This window comes from Lepidothrix coronata, unplaced genomic scaffold (genome assembly GCF_001604755.1).
Source record: "Lepidothrix coronata isolate B3197 unplaced genomic scaffold, Lepidothrix_coronata-1.0 Scaffold28, whole genome shotgun sequence".
NCBI classification, from domain to species: domain Eukaryota; kingdom Metazoa; phylum Chordata; class Aves; order Passeriformes; family Pipridae; genus Lepidothrix; species Lepidothrix coronata.
The window spans coordinates 2,325,116-2,351,393 of record NW_016690208.1 but is presented as its reverse complement, the minus strand read 5'-3'; the positions used below and the strand labels follow the sequence as shown (position 1 = coordinate 2,351,393).

The following is a 26,278-nucleotide window of genomic DNA, read 5'->3' as shown; positions in this document are numbered from 1 at the left end:
CACTCTACAACAGCATGGCTGGCATTAAAAATACTGCAGAGCAGAGCAGACACAGCCCTTCCTTGGCTACAAGGATCCCCTCCTGAACAGCTCACAGCAAGTGTTATCTACAGCACATGGGTTTCTGTCACAGTTCTGGCAAAACTCCACTACCTGCGTAGCTGGGGCCACACCGATTTTGTTTGTAACACAAGATTGGATTTGAGTCCAGCTCTCTGAAGGCAGAAGAGTAGTCCCTGCTGGAGAAGGTTAGAGCATCTAAAGCTCTCCATTTCAGCCCGCTCCTGTCGATCTAGAGAAGCTGCAGTAGGGAAGAGGAGCCCTAAAGGAAATGCATCTTGCGCACCTGCAACTGTTTTATTGTTTCACCTCCTTTGCCGATGACTAGACCCACTTTGGATGCCGGGATCAAAATCTCCTGAATGGTACTGTTGCCATCAACATCGTTGTGAAAACCAGGTCCGTTCCGACAGCGATCTACAATCTGCCCCAGTAGCCGTTTTGCTTGTCTTTGGAAAAGAATCGAGGGAAACAACCATTAGACAACATTGTTCCACGTGACCAAGAGACCAGGAACCATCGGAATGGAAAGTGATCAGGGGGAGGAGAAGAAGTGAAAAGATGGAAGAAACCATAGTCAGCACAATGTTTGCCTTTTTTTTTTTAAACTCTTTGATATCTATTTTCCCCTATCATGATTACTTAATAAGCAGTTTGATTTTTGAAAGGGGAAGAGAGAAGAAAGAGCAGCAGCATGCTCTGACCTCTTAGGAAGTTAAGGACAATAGTTGGACTATAGCATTTGGGGTGCTTACTTTCAGTGAAGATGCTTTAGCTTCTGAACTTTCCTAACACATACAGTATTTGGTAAAACTCAAATTCTGTTCTCCTTCTCAGTCAAGACAAAACGTACACACTGCTCTGACACTAACACAGCCCATGGATTAACCATTCTCTGATCAGTCCCAGGCAACTGCCTTGCTCTTCTCTGCCTGCTCTTACCAGCAGCACCAGAACACTGTCCTAACACAGCCTCTGCTCCAAGCAGTAGGTGCTGAAGCTACACCGCGAAGTGAGGCAAGGATACTGCAGCAGCCAGCAGTGAAAGACTGGGTTCTTCTACTCCTGGTGAGAAGAGACACACAAAGAAGCATTTGGGAGATTAAAGATCCCTCCACTAAAATATTTAGCACGTCAGAGGTAACTGACAGGGTTGCCCCTCATCTTGATGACTCCTATACCAACACATCCCATTCCTGCCCTTGTCCCAACACCCTTCTGAAAGTCAAAGAAATTCACTGGTTCCCTGCTCATTCCAATGCAGCATCTTCCCCTCTCTCCACTTCACACCAAGCTGTGGCACCCTAAGAATGACTGCCTTCTCTCTGGGAATTTGAGGAAGCAGTACAAAGTCACCCCTTCAAGCAGACATTCACCCAAGGCAGCTCAGGGGGTGGTGCTGAGGCTGCACACAGAGCAGAGCACCCCTTGCTCTCGTCTTTCTCACAAAACAAGGGAAAAGGTGGAATTTCTGGAAGCCCACTTCAAATATTCTAGAGAAGTCTTAAAGAGTTTTATTTATCTATCTTCATATTTTGCACAAAGTTCTTCTAGTCACAATATAAAGACCACAACAGTTAATACACAACATATTTCAGATGAGAAGGGGTCACTTGGAAATTAACCCTATTAGTTTGCCACTGGATATAACTAATGAAAACATTTCTCACAAAACCCTTCTCAAAGAAGTCTGACATCTAATTGGTTTCCTTTCTTCATTTTCTTTTTCTACAAGTAGTCTGAAAAAATACTTCAAACAACCACCTTGACAAGAATTTTAGCACAAAAGTAAATTAAATTTCACCTAATTCCACGTCCATGTTCTGCTTCACAAATTGAGTATTCTCACTTCTAAATGTATTAATGTTTTATTTAAAGGACATGACATTTAACTGCTTATTTCAGAACCATGAAGTCTTAACTATAACTCTCCCCCCTTTTTCCCCAACTGCATCAGGCATCCCAGCTTTTTAATATTTTGCTCTTGTTCTGAAATATCCTTTGCTAAAGGGGGAAAAAGCACTTCAATACCAGCAAGAAGACACCGCTTGCCCTATAATGTGAGTCTGCCAATTATATTTATTCTGGCTCACTGCTTGCAGTATTATGGTAGAATAAGGAGATTTAAGTACCCTTAGATCTCTTAAGAATGGAAGAATGATGAGTGTCTTCTCTTTAGAGAGACAGTCTTTGCACCCATGTATTTTCACTATCAAATGCAACTCAAAGATTTCCAGATGGATTTTAAAAAACCCACCTACCCAAAGGCTGGGGAGAGAAAGAGCAGCTCCATATGTTAAGTGTGTTCCTGTAAGCCTGAGGATCCTGGATCCAGTTCCAGCAGGAGGTCCTCAACTGGTTTGTGAGAGTCTCAAACTCAGCTCCTGGGAAGGGGGAGGGAGGAAACACTGTCCCTAAAGTTTCTATAGGACTAAAGATCAGAAATCCCTGCGGGCTTGGCCACGTGTCTCTACCATGCAAGGAGCAGAATCAAGACTCGGGTTCAGTCCTTTGCTTCTTGTTGGCAGCGATGCAGAGACAAGCACCCAGTGGGCCTCATGCTGCTCTGCAACAACACCAACACCTCCAGGGTATCCTGGAGTGGCACCTCCAGGCTTTACAGGCCTCATGCAGCCCTTCTTCAGCTGGAAGGATGGTCATCTCAATAGGAGTAGGGAAGCGAAGGGGAGAAGAGAAGTGCCCTTCAAACAGCTTAGCTCAGTATCCTGGAAAGCTGCAGTTGGAAAACTGCATCCTAGGTGCCCTAAGAGCAACCTCACCCTGCGGAGGGGAATTCCAAGGAAATTTCTGCAGAGGATTCAAACTGCAAGTGGAAAAAAAAAAAAAAGCCTTTGAGGTGCACGGTTTAAAGCATCAGACCAAGAGGTTCTATGCTCCAGAGACCCTCAAGTTTCTCTAGGCCAACATTTGCTGGTGTGGCTAATAACCAAGTAGCACCACTGACAGAGCGCAGCATTAGGGAGAAGAGAAAGAAGGAAAAAGGAGGGAAATGAAATCAGAACTCACTCAATGCTCTCTGGTGTCCCGGTGAGTACACAGGGCCTCTCGGGCATCCCACCACTGTCTGCAAAGGAAACAAGAAGAAAATTTGTAATACATGGAATTAAAAATGTGGCAGCTGTTTCAGTAACTATCAAGCACCAATGGAAGCAACACCCCCCTGCACGCAGAACATGCTAAAAGAATTCAAAGACATCCAGGATCAACATATTTTAAATGATTTACTGGATGTCTGCATTCCTTTAAAGCCTTCCCCACCAATTAGAGGGAGGGGTAAGAACTCAGATGACATTCATCAATAGTTCCATGTACAGCACTGCAGCACAGCCTTCTCCAAAGCAAACTAGCACAGAACAATGATCCCATTTGGGTGGATGGTCCCATTTTATGATGCAAAGCAAGCACGGAGAGCTGCTGCCACCCTCCTGGAATGTCTTCTGCCAGGACTTGGAGCTGACCAGACTAGTCAGAGGCAAACCACAGAGCTGAGCAAAGTGGCACCACCAGGAGGGAACCCAACAAAATGGACTGTCCATTTGCACTGTACTCCATTTGCATTGTGCCATTCCCCAAACCACCTGACAAACCTGTTCTCTCTGCTGGCTGGGAGGTGGGTCCCACAACAGCTCTCCCATGCCTGTATCCCTGTTAATGGTGATAACACACCGGGATCATGGGAAGTACCTGATCTAATGGCCACAACACCCTTCAACATCAAAACCTGTTCACCCACCGTACAAAGAGCCTCTTACCTGGAGCAATTTGAATTTTGCAGCCAGACTCTGCCTGAATCCGTGAGATCTGTTCTCCTCCCCTGCCGATTACTGAAATGAGTTCAACAAGCATCAGAACATACCATTCTCCCAGGTAACTGCAGAGCACCTTCCCCCTTTTACTCCTCTGCAGCTATCTATAAAGGAACAGTTTGACTCCAGGATTGCAGAAGAGACATCCACAGCATGATCAAATTCATCACAGCAGAAAAAAACCACTAAAATACTGCTGAAAGTTATTCTATTTGCTTGCAAAAACAAACCAAAAACCCTGTCTTGCACTGGAAAGGAAATACATAAGGCACTAGTTTGAGTGCGGCTAGAAGAGTAATTTAAGTACATCTTGTTCAGCCTGAATCAATAAGCCAGTTATCTGGGGGACTAAAAAACACAGAGACTTTTATTTCTTTAAAATTCCTGGTTTACTGCCATTTTTGAATGGCCATGCTATTTGGCTGGTCTGCATTTAGACAGAACTACATCCTGAAATGCTCCATCAACCTCAAGCGAACACAAAAATCCATCTCCCTTAACTCTCAGAGTCGACACATTGCTGTTTCACAATGAGACACACAGAGGACAGACTGTCCCAATACCCATTCCTACCCTTCCCAGACTGCAAAAAGAGCAAAACTGTCAAGTCAAACAGGTATGCCTGGCTCAGGATGCTCCCAAAGAAGCATCCCAGCTGTGGGTTTGCATCCCCCACATCTGTGTGCCCCTGAACCAGGACCACATTGAACACAGAGATGATGCCTGCAAAGCTCCCCTCTTCCAGGGCCAAGCATCCCTCCAACACTGCCCCACATGTGGCACCAGGATTGATAAATAAAGAGGTCTGGCAGGAGAGGAGTGAGCATTTCCTTTGCAGGAATTTGAGTTACAGTCTTATGGTGTCTTTCGAGTCGGGACAAAACTTGGCGCCCTATGGGGTAATTATCACGGCCTGTTATTTTCCTTTTTACTCTCCATATATCAAATTGGAAGGGATACACAGAGACCCAGCAGTGGAAGAGTCTATGCAATCACTGTAGTAACACATCAGCAGGAGGTGCCATTGAAAGGAAGAGTAATGATCATTAAGAGGAAGAGAGAAATTAGGATCAAGCTTGAAAGAGAACAGTATCAGGAATGCAAATGCAGCAAAAATTCTCATCTGGTTGTGTTTCCCTGCAGCAAATGTAGGAGAAATTTAAGATTCTGTTTAACTTGCCTTTAGTCAACTCATATTTTAACATTTAAAATATGGTTCCCTTCTTCAGCTCTCATGGTTTTGCATACTCAAAGTAAAATGTTTCAATGAGGGGAAATAAATTCACTTTTGACTTGTTTATGTATTGTGCTAATGGGAATTTAAAGGAGAAAATCACTAGAACTCCTAGTAACTTGTACCAAATGCTCTTCTTTTTATTACAGGGACACCAAACTTTTCCATGCAGTTTGCATCTGGATTTTAAACACAGATCCTCTGGTCCCCACGAAGACAGCATTAAACAAGGCTTATCCAAGGCTAGTAAGCACAAAAACCTGTGTCAGAATAAACAGCATTCCTGCACAGGAAACACATCAAGAAGCATCAAAAGCATCAAGGTACTTACTAAATCCAACCATTTTATCAGGCACTTTGAACTCTTCTGTTATTACAGCCCTAAAAGAAGAAAAAAAAAAAGAAAAGAAGAAATCCCCATCAAATAGTCATTATAAAGAACAATTTGGAGACAATTACATCCCTGCCATGAAAGCTGGGCTCAGCACAAGGATTCTGCACACACCACAGTCAAAATCATTTGTTTCTGAAGGGCCCTCTCATGGTCACCCAACTCCTCCTATGCTGGATCCATTTCCAGTCTATCTCTGCTATCTTCAATGGAGCTGATGGAAAAACCTCTTTTTGTCATTCTTACAGACAGGTTTAACAAAAAAAAAAAAAAAAAAAAGGCAAAGTTTCCTTAATATTGAGCCCAGACCTTCCAAGCAGCATCTGCCAACTGATCTGGATATGCTCTACCCAAGACACACTAATCAAAGCCAGTCCTGGCATGACCCCCCTCCAATATTCACTGGTTTGGTGTTCTGGGGTTTTTTTTTGCCTGTTTGTCCTTATCATTCTTTTCCTTGGAATTAATAAAAGTTGCCTTTAATTATCCTCTGAATTCTTATTATCTCAACACTTCCATATCTATTGCTCTTTGGACTTTTTCAATGTGGCTCTGTCTCAAAACAGCACCCAAAGCAGTTTCCTAAGACCTGGCTGTAAAAGGAATTAACTTGGTTATTTTGTTATGCCATCTCTGTCTTGTGGAAAACACAACAAAATGAATATGAAATCTGCATATATGCACTCTATACCGTTTGTTCAGCAATGAAACACCTGCATAGTAAATTCAATGCACGTTTTGTGGTGAGGTATTTTAAAATGTTCCCACTTTTTGTTTTTGATCAGTTAGGGAAGGTATAAAATACACACTGTATTAGTTAAGTTGCAGATAAAGTACTAACACTGCCCACCTCTTTCTGGGCTGTTCTAGCTGGACATTAGCTTTAACTTAACCATTAAAAATTCAAGGTTCTACAGTCTTCATGCACGTTTTTTGTCCCTTCTGCTGAGGCCCCAAACAGCTGGTCAGGATGGAAATGCACTACTATTCACCTTCAGGCTAATGCAGCTTTAGAAGAGCTCTCCCCCCTTCCTACTCAAAACAAGACAAACAACACCTCAAGACCAGGGTTTGAGAAAAAGTGATAATTTGACATTTTTATTAGATGCTAAGATGTGCTGCACGACAACTCATAGTTGCTTCAGTCTCCTAAAACCATCTTTGACAAAGGAGTCATCCCAGGTCATATTACATCAACAAAACTAAATAATAATAATAACAACAATAACACATCTGTTTGATACTTCCACCATTTGTCAAAATGCCAGACCTTTTTAAACTTTTTCTTTTTTGCCCCCTGCCAGGGCAGGGGAAGGGAAAAGAGAGAGAATTTATTTTTTTTTTTGGTCCTGCAGATTTACAGGAGACAAATCCAAGTTTCACATCCACTCCTCTTTTTTTCATCAGAACAAATAGCCCAGGCTGGAGAAAACCCAAGCTGACAGTTTCTCCACATTCTCAACCTCTGACTTCCTAACACTACTACAGATGGTGGATCAATAAACAATTAGAACTGATCAATAAATAATAAAACATAACCCACTGCTTACCTTTGATGTACCAGGGCCCCTAACTGGTTACCTACTGTGGCAGAGAGAGAAAAAAGGGAAAAAAATCAAAGCATTAGCACGGATAAACTAACTTCATCCCTACAGAAAAAGAGTTCTTACCGTTTCATCAAAAAAGAAAGAAAAGCAAAACAGTAATTTAGGTTCAGTGGCTGAAATGAATGCGTTATGTGGTACAAAACAGGAGGGGATTTCTTGATCAACACACACCATAACCCAGTGTCCAGCTGAACACAGGATAGGGAATTGATCCGTGTCTCCCCATGCTGAGAGTCATGGGAGAAAATCCTGCCTGCCCAAATCCAAATCCCTGCAACTAACCTCCCCCCTTCCCAAATTAAGCCCAAAGTAGTTAAAAAAAAAAAAAAAGAGTAAAAAGGGAGGAGGGACAAGAGAAATTTCAAGCAGACTGGCACGTATTAAAAACAAGAATAAAAGCTGAGCAGAGTCAGAGATTCACTCAGTCCAGGCCAAAAGCATTAGGGACCGCTGGCACATACTTCTCTCTGTGTCTCTGATCTGTGCTCCATGGAGCCCACTTACACGGAGACCTGTTAAAGGAATAGGTCTGTTAAGTCACCTCGTGACACCCAAACAGTATTTAAGCCCAACCAAACACATGTTCCTGAACACACACATTGCAGGCATTTCTGCCACGTTCTCTGGTGGGCCTCCTATGATCGGTTATCTCCCCACTGACACCCCTCAGACAGACTTCTCTCCCCCCCCAACCTCAACAGATTAGATCTTTCTTCCAAATGTTAATAGGGAAAATATCATTAGACCAACTCATGCAAAGTGGGAACACGTTCCCTGCTGAGCTTCCTACTGGACTTTGCCTGCAGCAAACCAGCTAAAAACCAGACCATTTGGTGCTAACAACCAGTTGAAAGATTATATTGCATGTCTGGAGGGCACAGGGAGCAAAACAAATGAAGCTGGCCAACATGTGAGCTGTGATAATAAAGATGCTGTTCCAAACTACCTTGCAGCAAGCTGCACATTCTTTGACCTGAAATAAATTGGCAATCAGCTGGCAGGGAAAGAAAGTGGATGCATCTCACACTCTCTAAACCCAGTAGAAAAATGCATAAAGTTTGTGGCCAAACACTTTACTCAGAGAAAATAGACAAAGAGAGTCAATACTGTATTTCTGCTGCATGTCAATACCTTCGTAATAGTTCTGGACCATAATATTGACAGCATATATATTTTATTACTCTCCCCAGCTCGGTGATAAGACAACTGCTGCTTTATTGACTCTGCTACATTTGTCTTTGCATATTCTCATCCGGAATATAAAAAGCTCTAATTTGATAACTATGAATATTGCAGTTGAAAAAGGTAGGTGATGTAATGGGGATTATTTGCTCTGACTGATAAGCTCCTACCATGGAGCTGAGCAAACAGGACCAAATTCAGAATCTTGCCCCAAACCGCACTGCAGATATTTTTAGTACACCCAGTAGATCTGGTGGCTGTTGGTGTAGTGTGGGGTTGCCACAGCCAAGGCCACTCATTATCAAGATGCCAGGAAGAGTGGTTTTAACTGTGCAAGGCTGTATTTAAATATTCACTCGGCATTTCCATTCACCGTGGCAGCTCTGAGCAGCCTGTTCGCTGCAGCCGCTGCCCACAAATTATGAGACAGATACACATCCTATAATCAACTACCCAAGTTCATGCAAGGAAGGGAAGAGCCTTCATTTTGTAACACAATCCTACACTTGAAAAAGACAACTTCTTAGGGGAAACCTGTACGAGCACGGGAAGTTAAAGGAGTCATGGAATTAATGCTTTAGATGTATGTAACAAGGTCTCCAACCCATTCCAAGTACTATCCAACCATAATAAGCCATTCACCACTCCAGGCAGATTTCAGCCTTAATGTAGGTTTATTGTACAAATTACTTAAAAAAAATAATGCCATAAAAGCTTATGTGAGAGACCATTCCTTCCATATTTCACAGATAACCTCTCCAAGAGCTGAGACTGAAGGCAGACGGAGAGAACTGGAAACGATTTACTTCCAGTCAGTTATGATTTCTCTCTGTTTTGGTGGGGAAAAAAAACGACCTAAAGGTCCATTCCTTCTCCAAAATGCCCATTTTGCTCTGAGAAACAGGGACTAATAGAGAGGCAGGGCTGGGGCAGCCCTTGCTCGCTGTAATTCCGAAAGCTGATGCACCATTCCACTGTCTCCCTTCACACCAAGGAGGGGGCTGAACTCTTGACAAGCCACGTACATATTTCCCCATTTTACATCTGTTGAGTACAATTTAACTGTAACTGCAGTCATTTTACTGCAAATAAGGAAAAACAGTGAATAAAATCAGCACAATTTCCTACTAATGGCACCTGCTGGTTGATAACTCTTCATTCTGCTTTAGGCTTCACCTTAACTGAATTCCACCTTACAGACACTCAAAACAAATGCGGATTTTTTTTCCACCCCATAAAACAGAGCAGTGCCTCCCACTAAATTAATGTGCATGATGGGAATATACAATCTTGTCAAGAATACCTTCATGGCTAGAATAAAATCAGAGTGACACATCTCCCAGAGAGCAATGGAACAGGGCTGCATTTCATACTTTTGAACCAAAGTGCTACCATCATAAATTTTAGAAGGCTACAAGAGATTAGTTAACCTAATTCTTCATCATTAAATACTGCAAGGTTTTTCTTTAATTAAGTGGTCAAAACCTAATAATTTTTGTGTCTGCCTCCACTGCAAATCTTTATAGGTGTTTTTTCCCCTCCCTTAAACTGCCTTATTTAAAAAATGACCATCTGTAAAGTTGCAATTTTGCAGAACATTTTGTGCATTAAGCTAACCTTCTGCCAAGAGACCTGGACTTCTGCCCTGGTCCTACTGCTGCTGCAGAGGTGTCAAGGAGCATCAGCACTGACTTTCACCAGCAGCAAGATGGGGATAAAGTTTCCTTCCTCCCACCACTATTTTTATTGAAAACATGTTAGAGCAAAGAAATAAAGTCCTCTGTACAACTGGATCATGTTGTGTTTGAGCCTCTCAGTTCTACAAAAATGAAATGTTATTACACCAAGACAGGCCATCTTCATATCTGGGTGCACCAGAGGAGCTTGGGGAGGTGAAAGGGGTGGAGGGGGGTGGTCTGTGAAGCTTCTCCAAGGTCTCTCATCTTTGTTTTCCCAGAATCAAAGGATGCCCCAGCCCTCAGCTGCAACACTGCTGCTGAACCCTACAGATCTCACAGGACACTCCCTGAAAGCAGCCCAAAGCAGGGCAAACAAAGGTAACATTCTCATCAGTCTCTTTCCAGCAGACTGGATCCCTGCTTCCTATGAACAAAAGGAGGCTGCTTCTCTAAAGATTATTTAGCATCAAATAAATTTATTAAATTGTGCTGGTAATTAGAGGGAGCTATTAATTAGAACAGAGGCCAGGGGAAGCCTTTGGCCTGCTGGGATCTGTCCTCAGCAGCAGCCACAGGCAAGATGCCACCAGGTCTCTCTGCAGGACTCACCTGTCCCATGCTCACCTTTGCTGTGAAACATTAACCCCTGCAAGTGGCCACAGAAATGCTGGATACAACTTCCTGGGAGCAGTACAATAAACCTGATCTCTTCCCTGTACTACAGATATTTTCAGGATTATTCTAAAGTTGTTTCCAGAAAGGGGAAATAAAGAAGCCAGGGAAAAGAGGAATAACAGTCTCAAGCTCCAACACCCCCAGGCCAGGTCACCAGGGCTGAGCCTACAGCTCTTGGGTTCAGATGAGGGTTAAAGTTAAGGGAAGTGCAAAAAGCACTCACATTCTGGTTTCCAACACGATGACAAATCTATTTTTCCTGGAAATGCTTTAAAGGCAGCTGCATTTGTTTTGATCAGTGCACTGTCACCTGTCTTAAGACCACTTCCTAAGCTGCCAGCCAGCCACAGCAGCAGCTGTTTACAAAAACAGACGGGAAGAATTAGATTGTCCTGAAAGACAGACAGTTTTCCTGTCACCTTAAATACTTCCTCTGGAGCCAATTTTTTCCAGCAGTATTAGCAACAGCATTAATTTCCCAAGAGCTGCATGGGGATAAGGAAGCAGTGAGACCTGCACCCAGCTGTGAACATGCAGTATACAGGGGTAAATATCCCACCAGATTTGTTTCCAAGCTGTCCAGAGCAGCAAAAGGTATCCAAACCCCTGCACAGTAACATTTCTAGAGCATGTGTAACAACACAATTGCTCCTTGACAGTGCCTCCAAACTGTGATTCACAGACAAGCAGAAAATGGAGACAAGTGTGGACATGCAATCCTGACACCCCTCCAAATAGAAAGTGATTTCCTACTGTAAGTGTCCTACCTTCCAGATGCTAAAGGTAAAGCTGCATTATAGACTTTTAATGTCCTGGCAGCAAGAGCAGGTAGCCCAAGACTAAGATATGGATCACACCACAAACATACAGAGCAAGGAGGACTGGCAGCTTCAGGAGTTGCTTTGCCAGGCTGCAGGTAAAGACTAGCACAGGAGTATCACACAGGTAGGTGGGGAGCTCATCACACACCTGTATCTCAGTACAGGACTTGCTAATGCCACTAGAAATAAAACCAAAGCTGAAAGAAGCGATACAATCCCTGTTCCTACCTTGACAATTCCCGTTTTTTTGTGAAATTCCAGTCCTCTAAAAATATTACTTCCATCATTTCTAAGATCTCACAGATCAGATTTTTGGAAGGGGAGTGTGACAAAGCTATATACAGACGTATATGAACAACCAAAGGGCAAATACAAAAATGCTTTAAAAACAGCTACAGACAAGGTCCAGAACCAAACACAGGGTGAGCAGAACAAGAATACAGCAGTCAGGAGCAGCCAGTCTGGAAGGCTCCCCCAGGAACGATACCTGCTCCATGGAGTTATGTATCACAGCACAAGAAACCAGTAATAATGTACATTTATAGCCCAGACTGCAACAGTGCTGACACGGTCTGTGTCAACACAAACAAGGTTCAGCAAGTTCATGGCTCACCAGTGCAAGTTTAAGTACAAAGTCTAACCTGTGCTGTCACTAAGCCCTACAACCATTTCACATGTTACAGGTTCCTAAAACCCATTTTGTCAAGAGGTCAGATCTCTCAGTTCAGTCTGATGAATCAATGAAAGCAGGGCAAATGTTGTGAATGACTGGTTCCCAGAAGGCTATTTTTATTCTTTCTCACCCACAGCCGTGTCCCAAAGCTATTCAGACACAGCTCAGAGCTGTTCAGCATTCCCCAACAGGGAATGTGCACAGCCTGTGATGACTGAGCACCTTCCCCTGCAGAACCAGCACCCACCAGCACTGCCAGATCTCCTGCTTCTCAGATACAGTGATCCTCCAGCTTGAGATACAGTCCCAGACAAATCCCTCCTTTCCTAAAACCCTCAACCGAAGGAGCAGCAACCTGTTGCTCAGACAGAGCCAACAGCAGAGAACAGAAGTGGGTGGTGGCATGTGTTCAGAAAACAGTAACATTGCAAGCCAGGGGCTCCACATAAAAGAAACTTCTCCCCATGCTCCAGCATGTTCTTTCAGACTGAGGAGCAGACGTGCAGTTATTTTCAGCCTTTGTATCAGACAGAAGTAGGTTTTTTCAAAACAAAGTGCTAGGCAGCAGCCTTGCTTATCTCCTCAGTATTCCTGAACATATCCATGGGGGAGAGAATCACCCTGCAGGGCTACCTGTGTCAGGAAAAATACTAGAGCAAATAGCAAAAGGAAGGTATAGCCATGTTTTTCGTTTTTGTCATAATCAACCACAAGTAAAGGTGAGCTCTTTGCAGCTCTAAAGCAGCAGATAATACAGTTTAAACACTTCTTGTAACAATGCATACCATTAGATTTGTCAAAACCAGAAAACTCTTGTTCTAACATTTCTGTTGTTCCCAAAGATAAGACACTAATGGCTTATTTTAAAACTGTAACACTTCATGCAATATTGACTCATTACAGTTACCAGATAAGCTCCATTCAGTAAACTATTACTTGGCTGGGACCAACGTTAAAAGCTTCAGAGACTTCAGAATTCTTAAAGAAAAACAATGAATAAAGCTAAGCTTGCATCAACTTATATCAATACCTTTTCTCCTTAAAATTGATGTGCAAAGCAACCAAAATTTTTGACAGCAACTCAGCTCCTGTGCTGTGACCACTGCTACCCGTGGAAGGGAACACAAGTAATGCTGTTCCTACACACTGCCTGCTCCCAGGAAATAAGGGTTAACGGGGAAGAACAGCTTTACTATGTGCATTTGGCACCCTATACATGGGGCTCCAGCACAGGCCCAATAAGCACATCCTCCTCCTTCTCTAACTACCACAGAACAAGATTTAAATTACAGTTTTTTTGCTAATTCACACAGTTCATGAATTAACAAAGAATTGCTTCACATTAACGCTAATGCCTTTAGATGAGACTAAACAGCACAGAGAATCTTGCATAAAATTTTTATACACAGAAAGATGTGTTCTCCATCCTTAAAGCAGACAGCTGCCTCCATGGAGGAATTTCAGGAGCTGCATCCCCAGGGATGACTAATCACAGCCAGCTTACCTCCGTCATCCAGGGGCCGTTTCTGCACTCCATAACCGTACACTGACGGGTCCACAAGTGTTGTAGAATTATTCAAGTGAGGAATATCTCCAATTTTAGCAGCAATCTATAAAAACAGGGGATAAAAGTTTGATTAGCATACCTCAAGTTTCAGCCACCACAGGTAAACACTCTTTCTCCCAATAAGACATTGACCCCAGTCCAAGCTTCTTTCAGGTGGCTTTGTAACAAGGTGTTTCTTTTGTAAAGTAAACAATTTTCTGCTTGCTTTTAATATTTGCTTAAATTAAGATCACATTCACCCAGTTCCTCTTCCTGATCACAAGCAGGCATTTGCTCCCTGGAACATTATATTCAGAATTATTTGCTCGATGATAGCTGACAAGCTAAATCTTGCAGAGAGGAGGGTTCAAATTAGCTCACCAACTTTGTCCTGGACAAGCTACCACCACCAGAGCTGTGTGGGAGGACACATAATTCCTCTTGTGTCCAGATCCAGACACCCAGAAATGCACACTCACACATCCATGGGGGAGCAGAGGGAGAATGTGAAAACACACAGCACAAGCACAGGTTTGGGAACTCCCTGTCAAAGAGACTGGATCACTCTGTTTGCTGTATGAGAAATAAGCCAGTGGGCAAACCATCAGCCCAGAATTAGTTTCCATTTCCTGGAGTGGTCAGTACAGCACAAACACAACTAATGCTGCCTGTACTTCCAACCCTTCCAGAGGGGGAACTGCCATTCCCTGCCAAGCCAGGGAGCAAGGAGTTTATTTACATGAAAGAGGAGACAGTCAGGTATCACAGTAAGGGGACTTAGGTAAGCAAATAAACAAGTTGAGGCACACACCTAAACATCACTTCATAAAAATGAAAAGTTGATCTCATCTCTAGTGACATTTGGGAGTTCTTCCACCTGCTCTCTGAGTTAACTGGTGTAAGCCCACCCTAAAAACATACAGGTGCATTCCCTGGATGCTGCACCCAAGTTAACACCCCCTCCCAGGGACAGGCAAACTGCAGTCCCACAGCACCTCTTGCCTGCATAAAGTACTTTGCTGTAATAAGCAAGTGCAGAACAAAGTAGTTACAGCACAAATATAAAGCACAGTGTATTCTACAGCATTTGCTTCCTTTTACAGCAAGAAGAAAACCATTGCATAGGATCTTTACTAGGAGACTGATCTCACTCTATTATACCTGGATTTCACCGGAGAGTAAGCAACAGGAAGAGATGAAAGAGCATTTTACACAGTGTGTTTTAAATGACAAATTACATCTAAAGGTGTTTCTAAAATTTGCGTGTTACTGCAACAGAAAGACATCTACAGCAACTCTGGTTGCTGACACTACCTTCTGCTGCTGTGGAATAAACAACTGGCCAAGATTCAGAACCACAGGGTGCTGAAAAAAGCTATTTGAAATAATCTTGAAAGATTGAGGGCACTGATTTTAGGGAGAGAGTAGGAAACGTTTTGTTCAATGCCTTGCATGAAAAGGGCTCCAAGTTTGGACCATTTTCTCCTCATATTCCATTCTGTCCTGTCTCCTTTCAGAAAGTCGACAACTTCATCGTGTCAGAAATGCCAGAAAGAGAGTAAAATCCTCCTCTGGTACCAGCACAATGATCCTGCAGTGAAACTTTGATGACAACTGTTTTGTACATCATCATCTCCAGTCAGCCCCCAGAAAGCTGGTTCTGAAAGCATTACCACACCTTGGGCACTCCATGAGGGACTGCCAGGGGATGCCTTGCTTTTCTGTTAAGTGCTGTACTGCATCCATGCATCCAGCCCTTTGCCCACATGCTTTCCCCTTACATTTGGGATGTGGAGGATTTAACGAAGGTACCAAGACCACAGATGTATTCTGACTACTTCAACACCGAAACAGAAATTTTAAAATATATTTTACAACAATCTATTTGCACCTTTCACCTATTACAACGTAGACCAAAAGGAACAGTGTCAGGTATAACACACTCTGACATGTTTAGGGATATTTGATTTTAACATCCCCTTCACAAACTCTCTCTCTATTAGTAGTTATTTACCTGTAAGTCATGAGTGATAGTTTGGAGGTGAAATCACCCACCACACGCTCCAGGGAAATAAAAAAATTGTCTTGGACACTGGAAGCTGGCCTAGGAGAGGAAGCCAGCCTGAAGTACAAGGGTGTGCAGGAGCAGCTCCCTGGTACCAAGGCTGGCTGCTCCCAATGCAGGGAAGCTTTGCAAACCCCCACTCATGCTTTGCACACCATGACCACCCTGGCACAGAACCCTCTAAGTAGAGGGCAAAGCAAGAGTGTTAAAGCAATTTTTACATTATCAGCTTTTGGGATATTTTCCTCTTTTTTCCCCCCCGCCCCTCTCCTTTATTTAAACTTGCACCCTTATCTCTAAAGCCTTCCAGCTGCCACGGGATTACAGGCAGACAACATGTCACCTCAACTACAGCAGGAAAAAAAAAACACCCTGCAAAATTAAGAGCTTGAGCTTTCAAAGTACATGTGGCAGTTAAAATACATTTTAACTTCTCATGTTCGACTTAAAATGGGAAGCTCAGTCTTTAGGACAGGTTCAGCAGGGGGCAGGCACAAAAATCAGAATATGGCAAAAGTAAGCAGACCTAGCCCTTATCTGCCAAAATGACCTTGAGTAATGTTCCGCTGTTAGCCACTGCTTTTGTCCTGCTGTATGTCTGTCTTGGGGTTTTTTCTGCCCTTAACACAACACATCCATTTTACCAAGCTCTGAAATACATTGGAAAAAAAGCATCACTGTTCCTGCACCTAAATTCCCCAAAATCAAGCTCTCCAACAAAGACTTTAAAGGACACAGCACAAACCCGAGCTACAAACTGCAATGGTAAAGCCAAGAAAAACACAAGGATTCCACAAAGTTGTGTGAGGGACACATTTTTTTTCCTATACCTTGCACTTCTATCCTTCTATACCTTTAACAGACATTAAAAATGGTGTAATAAACCCCCCACTTAAATATGAAGCTTCTTTGCTAAGCACAGCAGGGCTCAAACACAAACATGTGCAGAATTCAGTTTTAAGAGGACAGGCCCAGCTTCTAGGAAAAACCTCTTGGTGCTGCCCTGCAAAGAACAGCAACTGATAAAATCACCAATTCTAGGTATTAGCAGAATAAAAAAAAAAACAATAAGGCCCTGTCATCTGACCCTTCAGGCTGTTCTAGTGCTCGTGCTGCTCCTCCCATTCGCTGAGCACAACACTGGAGTTGGTGTCTCCAGAGCTCTGGAGGAAGCAACAAAACCTCCCACAACCGCTGAAGTTTCATATCACAGGTGGTTTTATTAAATACTAAAGCAATTGCAAAGCCCTAAAGCTATCTGAGGATGATCTGAAAAATGACTCTGCGAGGGGGTAAAGAATAGGGTCATCTAAGACCCTTCCTTCACCATGGAAATTAGAAGTTTGAGCCTGATATAGAAAAGGATTTCAAAGACGCAGCTCGTTAACTCTCAGTAAGTCTCAGGGTGTTCACCCACTTTTGAGGTACCCAAAATGGCCCACTACAGGCTCACCAAGCCTCAGCCTTTCCTCCTCCCAGCATTCCCAGAAATTGGGATTCAGACAGTACATCTGGCAGGTTACAAAACCAGCACATGAAGGAAGAGCTGCAAACCCAAGTGTTGCACTGGAAATGGGCTGCCAAGGAGGAGAGGAGAGGGTGAGCACCAAGCCAGATGCTCTTTGGTCAATAAGAACAAAAGGCCAGTCCAAGAGAAATTAATTTTAGTCCAAAGTACTAACAGCTCTGCTTATGTTCTGATCCTATTACTCAAAAGGGGAGCAAAATCCTCTCTCTCTCTCTCCCACCCCAAAATGCCACAGAAGAAAAGCCACCCTGCCTGGGAGCAGCCAGGCAGATCAGTCCCCACCTATGATCCACTAATCCACTCACTTGAGGTGTGGTGCAGAAGATGCAGGACAGATCATCTCAAAGCCCCAGTACTGCCTTAAAGAAGTAATTATTCATAAATCTCAAGTATTTCAGCATTCACAAAAAATCCAGGCAAGTCCAGCACAAACACTGAAAGCAATGTACAAATAATTTCTTTCAAAGGTATTCCAGGTTTCTTATTCTTATGTCAGCTCACATCCCAGCAGCTCTGAGGAATGCAGTTGCTTTCCTTGGATCAGGAAAGTCCTCCTTGTTCTGAATTGTTTAGTTATTCATAACCAAGCACTGTATTCCACAGCCTGATTACAGTGTTATGGCTCTCACAAAAACTGAATTTAGAAAATTTGATTACTACTCTTATGTGTGACATTAAACCCTGAAAGACTCAAACATCAAGCCAGGGATGATGTACCAACCCCTGAGACAAGAACTATGACTGAAGTTTTTTTTGCTCTGCTTCCCTCATCCCCCTAAAGCAAAAGGAATACTCTGCAAAGGCCAAAACCAGCACAAAAGCTGAGATCTCCACACCAGATCAGTACAGCTCAGGCAAATACAGCATTAAACACCCCTGGTGAAAGCTCTGCCAGCACCTCCACAGAAGTCTTGGGTGTAAATGTGTAAATGTAACTGCCTCTACATCCCACCTGATTCTCAGCCAGGAACTTCCATCACAGATTGCCTGGGTGGTGAGGCAAATATCCATCCCCTGAGCAATTAAGGCCACCTTCATTGACTTTTGGCAACAAGTCACCAGTGACAATTTAGTTCTGTGCAGGACAAGACTACCTGCTCCCTTACAAACCCTCTACAAAACTAGATTAAATCAAGTACTTTCACAGACAGGGGGAAATATTTTAGCACTCCAACAGCTCTTTTCATCCCACAAACAGCAATGGAAAAAATCACGTTCAGCAGTCAGCAAACAACTCACTGCACAAAAATTTAGGACACTGTGCTCCCACAAACACGTGCAGAGCCCACATTTCCCAGCACACTCGTTTCCAGAGCAAAAAAGCAGCAGGAAGGTCGCTGCTGAAATCTTCCAGCTCAGACCAACTCGTGGAAACCCAGCACATGCAGTGTAATCACAGCAAGTATAATGAACTTCAGAACAACAAAATCAAGTAAGTGACCACAGAAGTATTTATTGCTCCATTTCCTTCACATGTGGGTTGTTGGGGGCTCACAGATTCACCCCACAAACACAACGACAGCACCCAGGCAACACAAATTTGGATCAATTTGCCATTAGTGCTCCATTTTAGCCCAACACCAGGTTGCTCCGAGGCCTGTCCAACCTGGCCTTGAACACTTCCAGGGATGGGGCAGCCACAGCTTCTCTGGGCAACCTGTGCCAGGGCCTCACAGGGAAGAATTCCTTCCCAATATCTAACCTAGATTTCCCCTCTTTCAATTTATACTCATTCCCCCTTGTCCTATCACTCCAGTTCCTGATGAAGAACCCCTCTCCACCTTCCCTGTAGCCCCTTCAGACACTGGAAGGTTCTGTGAGGTCTCCACACAACCTTCTCTTCTCCAAGCTGAACAGCCCCAGCTCTCTCAGCCTGTCTTTGTAGAGGAAGTGCTCCAACCCCCTCATCAACATCATGTCCCTCCTCTGGACCTGAAACATGCTCACAAAATAACTCCAACCAGCTGCAATGTACCAGCAAATAATTATTTTCTTTTACATAAAAGAGTTATTCAGCTGCTAGCAGGTGGTAATATTACCAGATATTCAAAAAGATGTTTTTGCAATGAGAGGCCTCCAGTAACAGACAACCAGGTCGAGACAAGCAGAGTGCAACACCCCTCAATTTAACTGCATCAGGCAGGTAATCCTGGGTGTTCAGACATCAAGGCCAGGGGGCTTTGCTAGTGAAAGAAGTGACACGTGACCTCATCAGGGAGGCAGCTCAGACCCCACCTGCCTGTGCTGAGGAAGAAAACAGAGACCCAAGAGCAGAGCAGCTCGTGGTGTCCCTGGAAAGGTGCAGAGTGTTGATCTACCATTGATTCACAGGTGAGCTGAGAGCCAGGGCAAAGCACTTCAGTCCCATCAGAGAGAGCATCTGAGAGGTCTCAGGGCCCAGCTTAGTTTCTCCAGAGGTTTCTCAGCGAAATCACAGGGAGTCTGGGCAACAGAAGGAGATTTCTCCCACCTGGAGAGAATAAAGTCAGGGTCTTTGAGCACCAGCTGGGCTGTGGTCCTGGTGTTACATCTCGTTATGGTACAGTCACTAAACAAAAGTAAAGCACAACCTGTTCAGAGGTGGGACAAACACCTGGGACAGACATGGAACAGATGTGATGAACCACCACAACATCTGCCCTGTGAGCAGCAGCTTCTTGTCCTGGAGGCACTTCCCACAAATCAAGGAGCATACAAACACCTGGAATATCCTGTGCTGAAGACAAGGGTGCTGGTTCCTGAAGCTCTGGGCACTTTTACTGAAACTTTCCATTTTAGCACCATTTTAGCACCATGTAAGCTCGGAGGTTCCTCTGGGGAGCACCTCCCTCCCTCCCTGGAGGGAATGTGAAGCTCCTGCACTGCTAAGGTTTGTATTCACAGAATCACAGAACAAATCAGTTCGGAAAAGACCTCTGAGATCATCAATTCCAACCTGTGACCGATCACCACCTTGTCAACTAAAGCAGAGCACTGAGTGCCAAGTCCAGTCTTTTCCTAAACACCTCCAGTGATGGGGACTCCACCACCTCTGTGGGCAGCTTGTTCCGATGTCTTATCGCCCTTTCTGGGAAGAAACTCCTTCTAATATCCAACCTAACCCCCTCTGGCACAGCCTGAGGCCATGTCGTCTCCTCCTGTTCCTTGTTCCCTGGAAGCAGAGCTCGACACCCCCCCCCGGCTTCCCCCTCCTGTCAGGGAGTTGCAGAGAGCCCGAAGGTCTTCCCGAGTCTCCTTTTCTCCAGGCTGAGCCCCCCCAGCTCCCTCAGCCGCTCCTGGTGCTCCGGACTCTTGCCCCGCTCCGTTCCCTTCTCCAGCCGATCCATCGTTCAGCCTCCCGCACAAGGCCCCGCTTAAAACCCACATTAACACCAGCCCACCCCCCTCACAGCCCAGAGCCAGACGGCCGCGGGCCGCCCCCCTCCCGCACATCCTCGGGGGCACAGAGGAGGCAGGCGGCCCTTCCTCAGCCCCGCGGCCTAGCGGCGCCCCCGCCGCCGCCACCTCCCCCTCCCGCGCGCCCCTGGCCCGCCGGCCGGCGCCTCACCTGCCGGACGCGGTGCAGGGCGTCCACGAAGCCCTCGGGCTTGATGCCCACGGGGGCCGCGCTCTGTCCCTGCCCCTGCGCCAGGTCCGCCATGGCCCGCGCCCGCTCCGCCCGGGCCCGCGCCCGGAAAGGGAAGGAGCCCCCCGCTTCCGCCGGAAGTGCCCTAAGGGGGCGGGGCGTCGAGGGGGCGCGCGGGGAAGGGCGGGGCCGCTGGAACCAGGCGGGGAGGGGATTGGGTGGGGGAGAGGGGCGGGGCCAGCGCAGGGCACGCCCCCTGCGGGACCCCCCCAGAGGACCCCCCTCAGGGGAGAGCAGGGGAACCCCCGGCGGGACGACCGGGAACACCCGTGCTCTTGTCCCTGCTCCTGTCATCCCATCCCTGCCCCTTCCATCCCATCTCTGTCTGTGCCATCCCACCCCTGCCCATTCCATCCCATCCCTGCCTGTAACATCCCGCCCTTGCCTGCTCCAACCCATTCCTACCTGTTCCAACCCATTCCTGCCTGTTCCATCCCGTCCCTACTTGTAATATCCCATTTCTGCCCTTTCCATCTCATCGCTGCCTGTTCCTTCCCATCCCTATTACTGCCATCCCATTCCTGCCCGTTCCATCCTGTACCTGCCCCTTCCACCCCATCCCTGCCCATTCCACCCCATCCCTGCCTGTAACATCCCATCCCTACCTGTTCCAACCCATTCCTGCCTGTTCTATCCCATTCCTCCACCTGCTCTTACAACCCTGTCCTGCCTGTGCCATCCTGTCCCTCCGTGCGTGTGCCATCCCATGCCAGGCTGTGCCACCCCTTCCATCCCGGCTGTGGTGTTGCAGAGTTGCCCCACCAGAGCCACCTTTTAACCCCTCCATGGGAACACATCACCCACAGCGTCTGTTCCCTGCCTGGCTTGGCCCATGTGTTTGAGGACTGTGTTCCTGACCCACAGGGCTGTGGTTGGGCACTGCCATGGTATTGGTGACACTTTTCACAAAGCTCCTGGACATGGAGTGTCCGTGTGCTCCGGGGAGCTCTTCCAAGCACTGGAGCTCCCAGAGGTGCCCAAGCATCCCCATGGAGCCCCCAGGTCTGCTTCAGCGCCCAGTCATATCCCTCCCACTGCAGCAGAGCAGCAGGAGACTCCAGGATGATGCAAGGACCAGTTAGTCCAGGATTAATGCAAAAAACATGCAAAGCTTGTTCCTTGAGCAGGACCATGCACAGCCCTTCCTGCTGCTTTTTGGGGATGTCCTTTTTGAATGATACCTCCCCGATTCCAGCCTGCAGCCAGCTCCTGGTCTGGTTTACACACTGAACCTGGAATAGACCAAGGTTCCCTGATCCCAGACCCCATTTCCCAAAGCCCGGAATATGAAATTCAAAACCCAAGTGATGTCCCACATAGCGCTGCTTCCTCCTCAGCTGGTTCTTGTTCTTTCCAGTTTCGTGCATCTCATTTGTGCCTACACAAGTAGGCAGGAATTGCTGAGGCTGATGGAATTATCTGGTGGCTTTCCAAGAGCAGGGAACGTGCTTCTTCACTGGGATGCACAGTCTGCTGCCAGTCACCTCTGTTGCACTGGCTGATCTCCAGCCTTTCCTCCTTTCTGATGTTGGGATCATTTTCTTAAGCAAAAAGTCCATTTATTTTAGGAGAAAAGGACAGAGACCATGGGGGAAGGATTTTAACCATAGAATCACAGAATCACAGGCTGGTTTGGGTTGGGAGGGACCTCAAAGATCTTATTCCAACCCTGATTCAACCTCTCTGCCTCGAGCAGGGACACCTTTCACTAGACCCAGGTTGCTCAGAGCTCCATCCAGTCCGGCCTAAAAGGACCTGTATCACCTCAGCCATTCCAGCATCTTCCAGCCATGGCAGAGGCAACTTCTCCAGCCATGCCTCCAGCTTTGCTTCTTCCTCTCTTGCAAAAAGAAAGCACAAAGACTTTGCTGGATGCAGGGACTTTTTCCCTTCCTAACCCCAGCTGGGAAGACCCAACATGTTCAGCACCAGCCTCTCCCCAGCTGCCCCTTTCACCCAAGCAGGTCCTGTGTGGAGGGATCACCCTGACAGCCCCACTCAGCTCTCAGGGGTGCCCCATTCTCAGTAGGATTCACCCCATGACTCTCTGGCTAATGCCAACCTCAAAGTGGCTGCAGAGGTGACCAAGCCTGAATCCTAAAGTCCCCAGTGCTTCTCCCGGCAGGGAGGAGCTGGAACATTCCCTGCCAGACCCAGAGCTGAATTTTGGCAGCCTCAAGCCCTAGAAAGAGGTGGGGGAGACTCAATGCCAGGCAGGACCAGGATAGAGGCTGCTGGGAGGGTGACAGCCAGCCCCGGTGCTGGACGGGCAGGGATGGCTGGGAGGGAGCCTGTGAGGAGAAGACATCAGGCAGCAGTCAAAAAGAGGGAAATTACAGGCCTTAAACACTTCTAGAAACAAATTTCTGATGTAAATCTTCCTTTTGAGGAATAAAAAAACGGGGGGGGGGGGAAAAAGCAAGCAAGGAGCGATTCTATGCCTCCATCACCCGCCTCCCCCCCCCGGCCCAAGACACACACACACCTTCACATACACACGCACTGAAATTAGTTGTGACAGCTGAAATTCTCCGCTCCTCGGACGCCGTTTGACAGGGTACTTAAAAAAGGAGGGAGGAAAAAAAAACAAGGGGAAGAAGAAGAAAAGGGAAAGTGGTTTGGTGTCGCACGGGGGAGGCGGAGGGGGGTGATGTGGTGGGGGGTTTCAAGTGATACAAGACGCATAATTCAGGCTTCTTGGATTGCAAAAGCTCCTCTTACCTAAAGGGCCTGCTGCCTTTATTTTTATCCAAATGGCTCAATTACTGCAAAGCCCCACAGAGAAAATTATGGATGTTTGCCTCTATTTTTCTCCTCTTGTCTCGACAACTGTAGATATTTTGTTTTCCTTCTTTCCATCTTTTTTTTTTCTTTTTTTCTTTTTTCTCCCTCTTGGTGGTGGTGGTTCCAGGGGGTAGAAGGTGGCTGGGAGTGAGGTGAGGTATGGATAGGGAGATGTAGGGGACCTGGGGTGAGGGATGGGGCACTGGCATGTGATGGCTTTGCCACCATCACACAACTTGTTCCTCTCTCCGTCTCCCTTGCGTCACCTCCCACCTTTGGCTGCTCACATCTCTTTCATCCCCACATCCCCCACTCTTCTCCCTTCCTCCAGCTCTCTCTCCCTCTGTTCTCCCCCACCTTCCTCCTCTCCTTCCCCCTGCTCTCCTCCCCATCACCCCCTCCCTGTGCCTCTCAAAGCCACCATAATAGCAGCTTGTTTGGCACTTCAGTTGGTCTCAATGAGAAAATTCCCCTCTCTCCCTCTTTTTGCCTTCGTTATTTCCAAACCCTGCAATAGCTCCTTTGCTCAGGGCTGCGGGAAGTGCCCATTTTTCAACATTTTTCTTTGGCTTATGTTTGTCATCCTCTGAATTACCGCACCGGGGAGTCCAGTCAGCCCGACACCGGGCCCTGCTATTCACGCCTCTCCTGCTCCTTGAGATCATGTAGGCAGAAATTAGTTATTTATTTCGAGCACCACTGCAATGCACTTCCCCACACAAGTGTTTGTTTTGATCTCCTGCTGGAAAAGGAGGCTCCACAGGGAGTGCTGGTGCGGCGGCAGCGCTGAGTCCGGTGGGAGACGCGGTGAGGGTAGGGCAGGGTGGGGGAAGACCCAGGGGTTCCTGGGAAAGCTGTGAGCATGGATACCCCCACCATGCTGAGCTGCTTCCCTGAGGCTGCTCCTCGAGCTGATGCTCTCTGCAGGTCCTGAGAGTTTCCAGGTGATCTTGTCCCATCAGGAAACCTGGTTGTCTGTAGTTTTACCTCTAGGTCAGATCTGAGACTGCGTGGAGCTGTGGGAGCATCCCACCCCAAGGTGGCCATGACTGTACCAGGCAGTGCTAACCAGGAGTCTCTGCCAAATGCTGCAAGGTTGGGCAGATTTGGTGGCTGGAGGAAGAAACCCTGCTCCAGCACAGCCTACAGCCACTGGACACAGTCCCCAGCCCCATTAACCAGCTGCTGTCCTGCCCACCCCACTTCACAAAGCAAGGCTACACAGGCAGCCTGGCTTTAGGGCAGACCAGGAAACATTCACCAGGTCAGAGATAGTCCCAGTCGATGGGACATGAGAAGGACACTGCCTGTCCTTGGAGGTTGTGATCCACCTCCCCCTTCCCTGTGCCAAGGTCAGGAGCCAGCGAGTCCCATGACAGAGCCCAGTGGTGCCATTGCAGACCAGGTTGGCATCACTGTGGCTCCATAACCAAGGTGTTGCCAACACTCCAGAGCCCTTCTCCCTGTGGAGATGCCACAGGCAGGCACAGGCAGCACTGGCACTGGCAGGCTTCAGGGAAGGGGCCCAACGAGCTGCAGCTTTAAAGAAAGAAGAGGAGCAGCAGGAGGAAGAAAATGCAAAATTGGCCCAGTGGGTAGACCTGCTATTTAAGTGCAGTTGAGAAAGGAACGGGAGGAATTACAGGAGAAATGATAGTGCCCTGACAGCTGCCATTTCCCACCGCCAGTCTCCCCTAATGGAGTCCTAATGTAGTGGTGGGCTCTTCGCTGACAGCCCACCCTGAGACAGGGCTTGTCTTTGTGCTGGTGACAGATGGGACAGTCCGGCAACAAACCTGTAATCCTCTGATTTCTGCCTGCACTGGCTCAGCTTAACCCCTTCTTCCCCCAACACCCGCTCGCTGCCCAGGTGTGTGGCTGGTGTGGGGTCTGACCTGCCCCCATCATCCCATAGCAGTGTCCAGGTCTGCCAGCTACACAAGGCAGTGGGAATGGCAGGCAGCTGCCTGCAGCTCCCTCCAATTTACTTGGCTGCTGCTGTCTAGGGCAACGTGGCAGGGGTCCAGCCTGGTCACTGAGCCTGAGCAGGCAGCAGCACAGCTCCTGTGGGTCTCTGGGACCCTGCTCTGCCCCTGTGACAATGGGCAGGTGAGTGTGGGCAGGTGAGTGCAGGCAGGTGTGCTTGGCAGCACGGTGCCTGCCAGGAGGGCTCTGGGCTGCCTGCCCAGCACAGCGCCCACCAAGAGCCTCCTGCTACCACTGGCTGCCAGTTCTGGCACTGAACCTCCTTGCCTGCCTCAAATTGGCCCCAAACAAGGGTGTGATTAGGCAGTTTTAAGCTAAAAGGTGTGACAGCTCCCCCCGCCCCCAGACCAGGCTGCAGAGACTACACACAGCTCCAGTCCTGTTCCCCAGCAAGCCGGGGGTGGCAGCAGGAAAAGCTGACGGAGTTTTTCTGCAGAAAAATAAACACAGCTACTCCATGCACCAGTCCCGGGGGGGGAGGCTGGGTGTGCTGGGGGACCCTCTGAGCAGAAGGGTGAGCAGAGGGATGCTCTTGCCCCTGGGATGCAGAGGGGGAGATTACCCACCTTCTGATCTCTTCTCCCACATTCCAAAG

At 46.8% G+C, this 26,278-nt stretch overlaps 1 protein-coding gene across 4 annotated transcripts in view; it reads right to left on the bottom strand.

The window, feature by feature from the left end:
• The window catches only part of FUBP3 (far upstream element binding protein 3), a 38,423-nt gene extending 17,473 nt beyond the window's left edge, over positions 1-20,950 (bottom strand). For 2 of the 4 annotated variants that reach the window (XM_017810299.1, XM_017810302.1), the window contains exons 1-8: positions 20,836-20,950; positions 13,654-13,759; positions 7,581-7,631; positions 7,063-7,096; positions 5,453-5,502; positions 3,834-3,905; positions 3,088-3,145; positions 347-509 (exon numbers count right to left, since the gene is read on the bottom strand). In XM_017810299.1, coding sequence (XP_017665788.1) covers positions 347-509; positions 3,088-3,145; positions 3,834-3,905; positions 5,453-5,502; positions 7,063-7,096; positions 7,581-7,631; positions 13,654-13,759; positions 20,836-20,928 — 627 coding nt within the window. In that variant the 5' untranslated portion in view covers positions 20,929-20,950. The remainder of the gene's footprint in view (positions 1-346; positions 510-3,087; positions 3,146-3,833; positions 3,906-5,452; positions 5,503-7,062; positions 7,097-7,580; positions 7,632-13,653; positions 13,760-20,835) is intronic. The other 2 variants (XM_017810300.1, XM_017810301.1) reach the window with 2 other exon arrangements.
• Positions 20,951-26,278: the final 5,328 nt, after the last annotated feature.